The sequence below is a fragment of the Macrotis lagotis genome, chromosome 1 (assembly GCF_037893015.1).
Source record: "Macrotis lagotis isolate mMagLag1 chromosome 1, bilby.v1.9.chrom.fasta, whole genome shotgun sequence".
Classification (NCBI taxonomy): Eukaryota; Metazoa; Chordata; class Mammalia; order Peramelemorphia; family Peramelidae; genus Macrotis; species Macrotis lagotis.
Window position 1 is genome coordinate 929,833,032 of NC_133658.1, and position 12,296 is coordinate 929,845,327.

The window sequence follows — 12,296 nt, forward strand, 5'->3', positions numbered from 1 at the left end:
CGCTCCCTGGGCCGGGTGTCCGAGCCGGAGCCCGGGCCTGGGCGGCCTCGGGAGGTGAGCCCCGTGACGTCACGGGCGGGGGGGGCGACGTGTCCCGGACCTGGGGGTGGCAGAGGGGCCGTGGCCCACCCTCCCCCGCCCAACCTGGGGTCCCTGCCCCCTGCCCCCAACCCCCTTGTCCCGCTACTTGTCATCCCCCCCGTGGTGGTCGGGGGGACAAGGGCCGGCCTCCCCCCCGGGGTCCCCACAGGCTGTCACCCCCCCCCCCGGGCCTGGGAACCAGAGGGGGGCCCTTGTGGCCCCCCGGGCCCCCGGCCCTTTGCTTCGGGGCTCGTCGTGCCCCTTCCCCTCCCGGGCCTGGTGCTCCCCCAAGCCAGATCCCAGGAAGTTGGGGTCACCCGAAGCCTGAACCCCATTTCTGCCTCCTCCATTTCCCAGCCCTTCGCCTCAGCTCAGCCCTCCTTGCTTCCCTGGCCCCTGGGGGGGCGGGGTCCTGGGGGGACCGGGCCCTGGGGGGGCGGGGTCCTGGGGGGGCCGGGGCCCTGGGGGGCGGGGTCCTGGGGGGACCGGGGCCCTGGGGGGCGGGGTCCTGGGGGGACCGGGCCCTGGGGGGACCGGGCCCTGGGGGGGCGGGGTCCTAGGGGGACCGGGGCCCTGGGGGGGCCGGGGCCCTGGGGGGGCCGGGGCCCTGGGGGCGGGGCCCTGGGGGGACCGGGCCCTGGGGGGGCGGGGTCCTAGGGGGACCGGGGTCCTGGGGGGGCCGGGGCCCTGGGGGGCGGGGTCCTGGGGGGCAGGGTCCTGGGGGGCGGGGTCCTGGGAGCCCCTGCACCCTGCTGGGCTCTGACTCCGTAGAGGCTAAGCTCCTGGGGCCCGGGCAGAAGGAGCTGCTGGGGGTCGCCCCTCGTGCGCCCCCCGCGCTGCTGGCTCCACTTCCCACCCGTTGGCCCCCCGCTCTCCATTCTCCCTCCTCCTGGCTCCCAGGGCCCAGGACTTGCCTGTGACTTTCATCCGGCCTCCCCTGGGGCCTTGCCTCTGGGGCCCTGACCCTCCTTGAACCCCCCTGGAGCAGCCGGAGCCTGCTTCTGGCCCGGCACCCCCAGCTCGGCCCGGCACCCCCTGGCTCTGGGATCGAGAACCAGCGCTTTGGAAACCCCTCGGTTCTGCGTGGGGCCTTCAGGCCAGTCCGGCTCCTCCTGTGGGTGACGGATCAGGAATCCTGGGCTCGACTCTTCCAGCTCTTGCCAGGCCCCGGCATCTCCTGCCATCGCCATGGCCCGGCCCTTGGACTGGGGACCCTCTGTCTGATAGCTCGGGGCAGCTCCCGCAGACCTGGGGGGGCTCCCCCCCTTCTTGCTAACATGGAGCCCAGTGGGCTCTGAGCGAAGGCTCCTTCAGTCAGGCCTGCGAGGCCCTTGGCCTCCTCCAAACACGGGCCCAGGGTGTCCTCCTCCCAGCCCGACAAATGGACCCAGCTCTGCTGTCCCTGGGCAGGCAGGACCCTGGGAGCCCTGGGCTTAATCATGGGTGCCGCTCTCTCCCATCAGTCTTAGGAGCCTGGCAATGGGTGGTGCCAGGGCTGCCTGTAGGACGTGTATGTGTAGAGTTAACATGTGTTCACACATGTGTTTACATGTGTGTGGGTATGTAGAGGACTTGGGGGTCGGGGTCCCCAGCCCAATAGAGAGTGCTTCAGACCCTGCCTCCACTTTCCTTGACTGATGATCCTCTCTCGTCCTCAGGTCTCATGTCTCTCAATCTCCTTCCTCCCCATATGGGAAACCTGGAGGATGATGATGGGTCCCCCAGGGTCCCCTTGGTCCCAAACCAGGTGAGTCAGGGTCTTCTCCTCCTCCAAGACTGGCCTCTGGGCTCCCAGTCCACTCCTCGTTTCCAGAATCCCTCCAGATCTACTTCCTCCCACACACCCCCCCCCCGGGGCCCTCGCCATGGACCCCAGGTCTGTGTCAGGGCTGAGAGGGAACCAGAAGGCATCTGGATGAGGAAACCGAGGCAGCAGCCTGGCCCCAGAGGGGGTTGGAGCGGGCCCTCCCGACACCCCATCCCACTGCCCTCCCCCTGGGTTCCCCCAGTCCAGCCTGTGTGTTCTCACTACCATTGCAGGAACTCCTGTCGTTCAGGGACGTGGCCGTGGACTTCAGCGAGGAGGAATGGGGGTGCCTGAGCCCTGCCCAATGGCAGCTCTACAAGGAGGTGATGCTGGAGAACTACAGGAACCTGGCGTCCCTGGGTAAGGCGGGGGCTCACACCCGGGGGGAGCATCCTCCCTAGGAAGGAGCAGAATCCCAGGTGTTATGCTGAGGGGGCCTCTGGGGAGACCCTGCCTCCCAGTGGACCATCAGTCAGGATGCATTTATGGGGCACTTTCTGTATATCAGGCCCTGCACCAAGACCTAGAGCTGCCAAATAGCCTGGAGCCTGTCCTTTGAGGGACTCCCAGTCAAGCTGGTTCCTTGGCAGTGGGCATTCTCAGGGGGGCCCCTCCAGGTCCTGGATCTTTCAGAGTGTGGCTCAATGACTGCACAATCCAGTTGGAGCACCAAGGATGGATTCATGGAGTCCTGAAGACTTGCCTCCTTCCTGCCAGTCATTTTGGCTCTTCCCCTTCCTGGTGGACCACTCTCCTTGGCCCCCCACCCCCACCCCAGGACTGACTGGGGTGGGGAAATAATTTCCCTATTAAATATCTTTGATAATGGCTCCTTTTGAAGCTCTACTTCAGGTCTATAGGGGTTGTCCCCCTTCCTACCTGGTCCCTGGGTCCTTCCACCTCTGCCTCATTTCTACTTCTTTAGAAGGCCCACTCCCCCAAGTACTGTGTGTGTGTGTGTGTGTGTGTGTGTGATATAGGGGACATATTTATGAAGCTTATAATCCAATGTCCACTTTTGCAAGCAGGAATGTTGTCTGTGGCTCTGGACCTGACCACACCAGGGTGACTGCAGGGGGGGGGGTAAAGTTTTTTGCCCCAGACCTCCCGTGATTGGACGGCTATCCCTGCACCAACAGCACCTGTTCTGCTGGTAGTCTTGGGGAGTGGTCTGGGTCATACACCTTGGAAGGGTCAGAGGTGGCCACTGACTCCAAAAGTGGAGAAGGACGAGTCCCCCCAGGTCCCCTTGATCCCAGACCAAGTGATTCTGGGTCTTTCACCCCAACTTTTCACTCGGCAGCACACCCTCTCACCTGGCAAGGAGGCGCTTCTAACTTGTGGATTAATCCACTCTCTCCTACGTGCAATAGAGCAGCTAGGCGGTGTGGTGGCACACCCAGATCTGGAATCAGGAAGGCCCAAGTACAAATTTGACCTCAGACACTTAGTTGCGTGACCCTGGGCAAGTCACTCCACTCTGCCGCCATTTCCTCATCTGAAAAATGGCTTGAGAAGCAAATGACAAACCAGCCCAGTGTCTGCCCAGAAAACTCCAAATGGGTCACTCACCAATAACAACGAGGCCAAACCCGTCTCTCCCCCCGATGTGCATTGGCATCTCTTACCTCTCCCGTGGGCAGGGCTCATGGAGGACAGACCAGACCTGATCTCCTGGCTGGAACAAGGGGAACCACCACCAGCCTTTGCTCTGCAGGGAGAGATCCCAAGGAGCCCCCATCCCTGGGAAGGAGACACTTCCACAAGGTGCCTGGAAGCCCATGGATGCTGCAGCCCAACTGAGCCTTCAGGTAGGGCCTGCTCTGAAGGGTGGGATGGTGGTGCTGAGGGGGGGATGGGGGTCTGGCGGGTCCCCAGGGGCATGAACTGCTGGTGATTTATGAGAGCAGAAGCAGAGAAATCCAAAGCCTGACACTCACATAGACATCCATGTGTCTTCTCAATGCACACCCAGCATAACTTGGGGCATGCCCTTGAGCAGAACACATATCGCTTGTCCTCAGTTTTCTTACTGTTACAGTGATCTCCAGATGCTGTCCAACCTTCTAGCAGTCCCTCACATCATCGCCCAATCGATATTCCTAAAACCCAGATCTGACTCCTGTTCAGCAAGCTGCTGTGGCTTTCTGGGGTCTGGAGGATGCTATGACCTTTTCTGTGTGACATGAAAGCCCTCTACAGCCTAGCTGCAACCTTTCCCCAAGTTTTACACATCCCTCCTTGTCATGCCTTCTGCAGTCTAGCCAGTACTTCCCCCACCTCCCCAGTGACTAGGTATATTTGTCCTTGCTTGAGTGTTGTCTTCCCAATGAGACATAAGCTTTCTGAGGGCTGAGACTGCTTTTCTTGTGGTTTTGTGACCCTGATCCTAGCTTATTGTGTGCCCTTCAAATTTGTTAATTCATTGTTTGAGTAAGGGGGTGATCAGTAGTAGCTGAGGATCACGATGGGTTGGCCTAGTTTTCCTTTCTCGCTTAGGTGGGTGTTCTTCTGCCCACTGAGTCAGCCTCCCTCTGACCAGCCTTCATGCCACCTCACTCCATCACCTTCTATATGAAAAGGACCCTGTAGGGCTCTCAGTACTTGCAAGCATTTTCTATTCCTTCATCCCCATTCCTTTGGCAAATCCCTCCTTCTCCTTGTAGTAAGGCATGTGATCCAGTGGGAAAAGTTCAGAGGTAGGAATCAGCAGACCCGAGGTCTGGTCACAGCCCTTCCTAGTCACACTGGTCACCTCTTTTAGCCTCAGATTCTTCATCCTTAGGAAAGAGAGGCTGACCCTTTGTCAGGGAGGACAGAAAAAGATAGCCTCAAAGACTCTCAGGGGATCTCAGAGATCCTCAAGTCCAACCTGGTGGGATACCAGACAGTGAGGTACACAGTGGGTGGAAGGCCTAGACCTGGAGGCAGGAGAGAGCAAATCTGGCCTCACCTCATTGTGACCCTGGACAAGTCACTGAACCTTGTTTGCCTCAGTTTCCTTAGTGCAAAATAAGCTGGAGAAGGAAATGGCAAACTATTCTAGGATCTTTGCCAAAAAAATTCCAAAGGGGGTCATGAAGAGTCAGATATGATTGAAACAACTGAACAGCAAAATGGGAATACTCCCACCTACCAATGGTTTTTTGAGAATAAATTGAAATTTTATATAGTCATATATATATATATATATATATTTATATATGTTTCTCTTTATATATTTACATCCATATACTGTGTGTTTATGTGTAATCTATCTAACTTTGTAAACCTCAGAGAGCTCTATGAATTCTAGCTACTCGTTATTGTTTACAGCAGCAAACATTTACATTTACGATGTGTCAGACATGTTATAATTACTGTCTCATTTGTTCGTAGCCCCCCCCACATATTATTTCTGCCATTGTTCTCTGCTCCCTAGATACTCTTCCTCTGATAGTGTAGCCTGTATTACTTCCCGAGGCTGCCAGTTTTCCATGGGCTGGCTTAGATTCATAATACTGGTAATAATGGCACTGGTTCTCTGTGGTCAGCTACAGCTTAGATTCAAATGGTTTCCATTCTGAATTTCTTTCAGCCCAGGATTCTAGACTGGAGCATCAGAAGGAGTCTCTTGGAAGACAAGGAGGATCATTAGCAACATTTGTGGGAAGCCGCAGAAAGCATGTCACTGCCCAGGTCCCCACACTTTGGGAAAGTCCTATCCAGGAGGTCATGTTATGGAAACCAATGGGAACCCCTGCAAGGGAGACTCCAAGGAAAGTCCTTTCCCAGGAAAAAGATCTCAACCAAACAGCTGGGCTCATTCCCACTGAGCAGGGAGACCTTGAAGGCACCAACCTGGGGAGAAGCTTTAGTCTGAGCGTACCCAAGCACCCAAGATTGAGGGATCATATAAAACATGGGAATCTCCTCCAGATTCAACATAACAGAAATGAACTCTATAATTTGAAAGAAGGTAAACAGAATTTCGGCAAGAGCCCATCTTTTATTCAAAATCAGAGATCTCATAGTGAAGAGAAACCTTATAAATGCAAGAATGACAGAAAGACTTTTGGCAACCAGTCAGACAATCATGAGAGAACTCAAAAGGAAGAAAAGCATTATAAGTGTAGTCATTGTGGAAAGACCTTTAAATGGAACTCAGGACTTCTGAAACACCAGAAAATTCACACTTGTGAGAAAACCTGTGACTATGCAGTGTTTGGGGAGGCTATTGACCAGAGCTCAGATGTTACTAAAAATGACCAAATTCATAGTGGAAAGAAGCCCTATAAGTGTAAGGAATGTGGGACATCCTTCACTTGGCGCTCATACCTTATGGAACATCAAAGAACTCACACTGGGGAGAAACCCTATGAATGTAAGGAATGTGGGAAGGCTTTTAGTCAGAGCTCCAGTCTTACTAAACACCAGAGAATTCACACTGGAGAGAAACCATATAAATGTAAGGAATGTGGAAATGCTTTCCGACAGAATTCACATCTTATTCGACACCAGAGAATTCACACTGGAGAGAAACCTTATGAATGTAAGGAATGTGGAAAGGCTTTCAGCCAGAGATCAGATATTATTAAACATGAAAGAATTCATAGTGGAAATAAACCATATGAGTGTAAAGAATGTGGGGCAGCCTTTAGTTGGCGCTCATACCTCATTGAGCATCAAAGAACTCACACTATTGAGAAACCTTATGAATGTAAGGACTGTGGGAAGGCATTTAGCCAGAATTCATCCCTTATTCAACATCAGAGAATTCATACTGGAGAAAAACCTTATGAATGTAATGAATGTGGGAAAGCCTTCAAACAGAGATCATCCCTTATTCAACATTATAGAGTTCATACTGGAGAGAAACCTTTTGAATGTAAAGAATGTGGAGCAGTCTTCAGTGGGCACTCAGGTCTTATTCACCACCAGAGAATTCACACTGGTGAGAAACCTTATGAATGTAAGGAATGTGGTAAAGCCTTTAGGCAGAGCTCAGCCCTTATTCATCATCAGATAACTCACACTGGAGAGAAACCTTTCAAATGTAAAGACTGTGGGAAGGCATTCCGAAGAAATACTGTTCTTACTGAACATCAGAGAATTCATACTGGAGAGATCCCTTATGAATGCAAGGAATGTGGCAAAGCCTTCATCCAGAGAGCAGCTCTTAATCAACATCAGAGAATTCATACTGGAAACAAGCCTTATCTTTGTAAGCAATGGGAAGGCCTTTGTCCAGAGATCAGCTGTTAGAAATACTATATAAATTATACAGTAGAAGAGCTTCTAGGAAGAACTCAATCCTTACTCATCATCATCATCAGATAACTCATATTGGAGAGAAACCCTATGAATGTAAGTAATGTGAGGAAGCATTCAGTCAGACATCAACCCTTATCAACATGAAAGAGAAAATCTGAGTGTTTAGTAATTAGTGAAAGCCTGATTCATTAGATCTGAATTCAGTTACTGAATATGAATTCATTGATGTGCATAGAAACCATGAATGTGAAAATTGTAGACAGTCCTTCATTTGGAGGTCAAATCTTACTCAGAATCAGAGAACTTACCTTGGAGAGAAACTATGAATGACATGGAGTGGTAAAACCCTTCAGTCTTTGTATCAGAGAATTCCATCTGATAGGAAACCTATCAATGAATATGGAAAGCTTTCATTAGTAACATTACAAATATCCTGGATGGAATCCCTGTGAAGGTGGTGAATATGGAAAAGCTCCCAGTCAGAGGGCTAGCCTGCTTCACCAACAGTGGTGGTTTCCTTCCTGTCGAAGTGACACAGGACAGAAGGAAAGGGTTCTGCTAAAGCCCAACTTCTCTTCACTTCAGAATTTCAGAAAAATATCAAGTAAAGAAAAAGAATGGCAAAAGAGAAAGAAAAGTTCTTACAAGGAAAACTACAGAAAAATCACAGAGACTGTTACTAATGTCTAAAAATGACCAAGGGAGCAAAGAGAGAACAATAGCTAATCCCATGAGGTGTAAGCAGGCAGAGTTATTTTCAAGAAAGGAAGTGCCAGTTATTTGTTGGAAGTAGGGTACTGCAGATTAGGGACATCCAAACAAAGAAATTAGGGGTTGAAGGAGCAGGGGAGCCAGAGCTCAGGAACCATCCTGTCATCTGGGCTGGGCAAGGGGAAGCATCCCAGTAAAAGTGGTCTGTCAGACCAGACAAGTTTGGGAGGAGGATGTATCTATCTGAGGGCTAGCATGAGTGGGTTCATCAATGGAAAGAAATGATAGATGCCTAGAACTTCATTTAAGAAGACAAAAGCTTGTATCTGGGTGTGGGCTGGGAAGAGAGGTGGAGGATTATGCAGTTGAATTGCTTCAAGCATGAGCTGTAGGCACTTTCTACTTATTCTCCCCAGCCCTCTCCAAAAGACAGAATTTAATGGCCGGAGAAGACAATTTACCAATAACTGGAATGGTAATGGATTTCAACATCCAAATTCTCTAAGGAATTGACAGCCAATCTCTTGAGATTGAGCCATGCTCTCAGTAAAGCAGTAGTCAAAGAATGTGAACATATAGAGTGTGTGTGTGTATATATATATATATATATATATATATATATATATATACACCAGCCACTTGAAAAATCCAAACTCCTTAAAAATCAGAACTGTAAATTAGCATAGTCCTAAGGTATCACCTCACAACCCTCAGGTTAGATAGGAGGTCAAAGACTGATAAAATACAAGCAGGTGGTGAGAAGACATGTATTAGTCCATTTCTAGGGGTGCTGAAAATTGATCCATCTGCCAGAAAGTATGTGAGAACAATTCTAAAACTGCTTATACCTTTGATCCAGAGATGGTTTATATCCTTAGGAGGTCAGTAACAGTAAGAAAAGACCCATATTTAATTCAACAGCAAATATGCACATAGAAAACAGCTATGTACAGAAATGCCCATCACAGCATTATGGGTAATAAAAAACTGGGAACCCGATATATGCCGAGGAGTGTTCTGGATGACTATAAACTGGCATATGACTACAATGGGAATAATAGGTGATAAAAACAGCACTTACCTCCCAGGGTTGTTTTTGAAGATCCAAAGAAGGGAGACAGAGCTTTGCACAATGACAAACCACTCTAGAAATACCAGCTTCTGTGTATATATGAAAACATAGGCAGCTAGTGGCATGGTGGGTCAGAGTACCATACCTTAAGTCAAATACAGCCCCAGATACTTCCTAGCTGTGTGACCCTAGCAAGTCACTTTACCTCTGCCTGCATCTGTTTTCTCCTCTGTAACAGGATAATCACCCCCACCACCATGATTGTGAATGTTTACATTCAAACAATGCAATTGCTAGTCATCATTCCATAGGAAGTGACATATGAAGATATCAGAATACCATAGAAAGAAGTATTAATTATAAACTATGATGTGGAATGAAGATATCCATACACATACCCTAGAAGAGAAGGAAAAAAAACAATCTGGTTAACCAAATTTGTCTTGAATGGGACAAATTATACTGTAGATTTTAAAACCCTTCTTCAGTATCTGGATAATCACCAAGTTGTATATTAAGGAATATCTAACATTCCTTCATGATTGAATGACAGTCAGCCTTGTCCTTGAAGCTTAGGGATTCTCAGTTATGGCACAAGACATACCTGGGATGCCCTTTCTTTACTCTCACTGTCATGAGCAACCCACCCACAGAATGGAGATACTATGTTCCAAGGTTTTGTGAAGTCGTGTGGCCAGGTGAGCGGTCCCACTGAGCTTCCTCAAGTGTACACACCCTTTATCCTTTGCAGACACTGTGTGACTCCTATTTCCCCACAGTCTTAATAACTGGTGCCAGTTACTAGCAACGTAGTATATAAAACAAAAACCATATAAATCGTTGGCTTTTGGCATAGCACCCACAAAAACCCAGAAGGCAGAGATAGAGGAAATGCATTCAAAATAATTACAGAATGTATAAAATATTTGAGAGCACACCTACCAAGATACATGCAGGACCTATATATGTCCAAGACAGACCTAAATATTTAGAGGGCTATGACTTGTTCATGGTTGGGATGTGCTAATATAACAAAAATGGCAATTCTACCTAAATTGTTTTACTTATTTGGAGTTGTGCCACCTAACTACCAAAATCTTACTTTATGGAATTAGGAAAAAATAACCAACCATCTGGAAAAATAAGAGCTCAAGAATCTCAAGTGAAGGGCGGCTAGGTGGCATAGTGGATAAAGTACCGGCCCGGGAGTTAGGAGTACTTGGGTTCAAATCCGGTCTCAGACACTTAATAACTACCTAGCTGTGTGGCCTTGGGCAAACCACTTAACCCCATTTGCCTTGCAAAAAAAAAAAAAACCCTAAAAAAAAGAATCTCAAGTGAAATAATTTAACGAAGTGGAAAGAAAGGGGATCTCAATATTCTACTTTTCTCATATTGTCCTGCAAAGCAGTAATCTAAACTAGAGTTGACTAGTTGAACAGATTATGTACACGTGATCCAGAAACAAATGCGGTAGCTTAGTATTGGATAAATCCATAGACCCCAACTACTACAAGTTACACTTTTATACCACATACCATAATAACTTACAGATACATGACCTAGATCCTAAAGGCAATCTCAAAGCAATTTAAGAAACTGGGGAAGGAAATAGCTTTCAGAGTTACAGAGGACGAGTTCTTGATCAAACTAGGGAATAGAGAAGATCACAGGAAATAAAATGGACAATTTGGATTAAATAACATGGAAAATATTTACACAAATCAGTGCAATTATAATTAGGAGAACCATCTATGCATATAATAGAATACTGTCACAATTTAGGAAATGAGATAATCTGTTAAATATTCTCTCAGGGCTTTCTTGCTACACTCATGCCATCACTAGCCTACTGGGTCCCCAACGAGGTGGATGCTACTATTCCAGAGGTTCTTGGGGTAGACCTGGAAGTGACCATCTTCCCATATCCTAGCTCATGAGCTCTGACGGGTGTGCTTCCTCTTAAGTATAAACCATGACTATAATATTTGCAAAAATGTCTTTGCTTAAGATTTGTATGCATAAATTGTGCAATTTGCACAAATCTTTAGCCAATCTTTTTAAAAAATTTTAATAAAAGATTTTATTTTGAATTTTACAATTTTCCCCTAATCTTGCTTCCCTCTCCCCACCCCCCACAGAAGGCAGTTTGTTAGTCTTTACATCTTCTCCATGGTATACACTGATTTCAGTTGAATGAGATGAGAGAGATAATATCCTTAAGGAAGAAAAATAAAGTATAAGAGACAGAAAAATTACACAATAAGATAAGTGTTTTTTCTTTTTTAAAGGTAATCATCTTTGGTTCTTGTTCAAATGCCACAATTCTTTCTCTGGATACAGATGGGATTCTCCATCTCAGACAGCCCCAAATTGTCCCTGATGGTTGTACTGATGGAATGAGCAGGTCCATCAAGGTTGAACATCACTCCCATGTTGCTGTTAGAGTGTACAGTGTTTTTCTGGTTCTGCTTCTCTCACTCAGCATCACTTCATGCAAATCCCTCCAGGCTTCCCTGAATTCCCATTCCTCCTGGTTTCTAATTGAACATCAATGTTCCATGACATACATAGACCACAGTTTGTTCATCCATTCCCTAATTGAAGGACATTCACTTGGTTTCCAATTCTTTGCCACCACAAACAGGGCTGTTATGAATATTTTTGTATGTGATGTTTTTACCCTTTTTCATCATCTCTTCAGGGTACAGACTGAGGAGTGGTATTGCTGGATCAAAGGGTATGCACATTCTTGTTGCCCTTTGGGCATAATCCCAAATTTCTCTCCAGAAAGGTTGGATGAGTTCACAGCTCCACCAACAATGTATCAGTGTCGCAGATTTCCCACATCCCTTCCAAACTGATCATTGTCCTTTATGGTTATATTGGCCAGTTAAGCCAATCTTAAGCAAAGACATTTTTGCAAATATTATAGCCTTGACTAATTTCAAATTTTTCCCAATGCTAGGGACATACTTTGCCATGAATATATCCAGAGTTAAACAGGGATTCAGAAGTCCAAAGTACAATGGTAATAAGTCATGCAAATGGAGGCACACTTAGCTTAGCAATTAGCACCTTCAAAACTGTAGGGCTTGATGGTCTTTCTCTTTCCTTAAGTTCCTCATGAGGTTTTCTATGAATGGCTTTATCAGGTCTTCACAGGACACAGCGGCCCAGCTGGAAGGGCTGGACCAAGGTGGTCCCTTAAGTAGACTGACTCCTCGTTGGGCTGTGACCTTGGGGGACTGAGCGGTCAATTGCTGTGTCTGGGCCCCAGCTGCCAGGGTGGGCTCTCTCTGTTGCCGGATAACTAGTTCCAGACAGTTTTGAGGATTGCTGCTTTGTGACATAGAACGAGTTCCGATAATG

General features: G+C 47.9%; 1 protein-coding gene across 1 annotated transcript in view; it reads left to right on the forward strand.

Annotated features, from left to right (window-relative positions):
- Window positions 1–12,296, forward strand: part of LOC141512457 (uncharacterized) — a 39,138-nt gene continuing 26,842 nt past the window's right edge. The window contains exons 1-5 of the mRNA XM_074221422.1: window positions 1–54; window positions 1,740–1,828; window positions 2,122–2,248; window positions 3,532–3,699; window positions 5,466–7,024. Coding sequence (XP_074077523.1) covers window positions 1,745–1,828; window positions 2,122–2,248; window positions 3,532–3,699; window positions 5,466–7,024 — 1,938 coding nt within the window. The 5' untranslated portion in view covers window positions 1–54; window positions 1,740–1,744. The remainder of the gene's footprint in view (window positions 55–1,739; window positions 1,829–2,121; window positions 2,249–3,531; window positions 3,700–5,465; window positions 7,025–12,296) is intronic.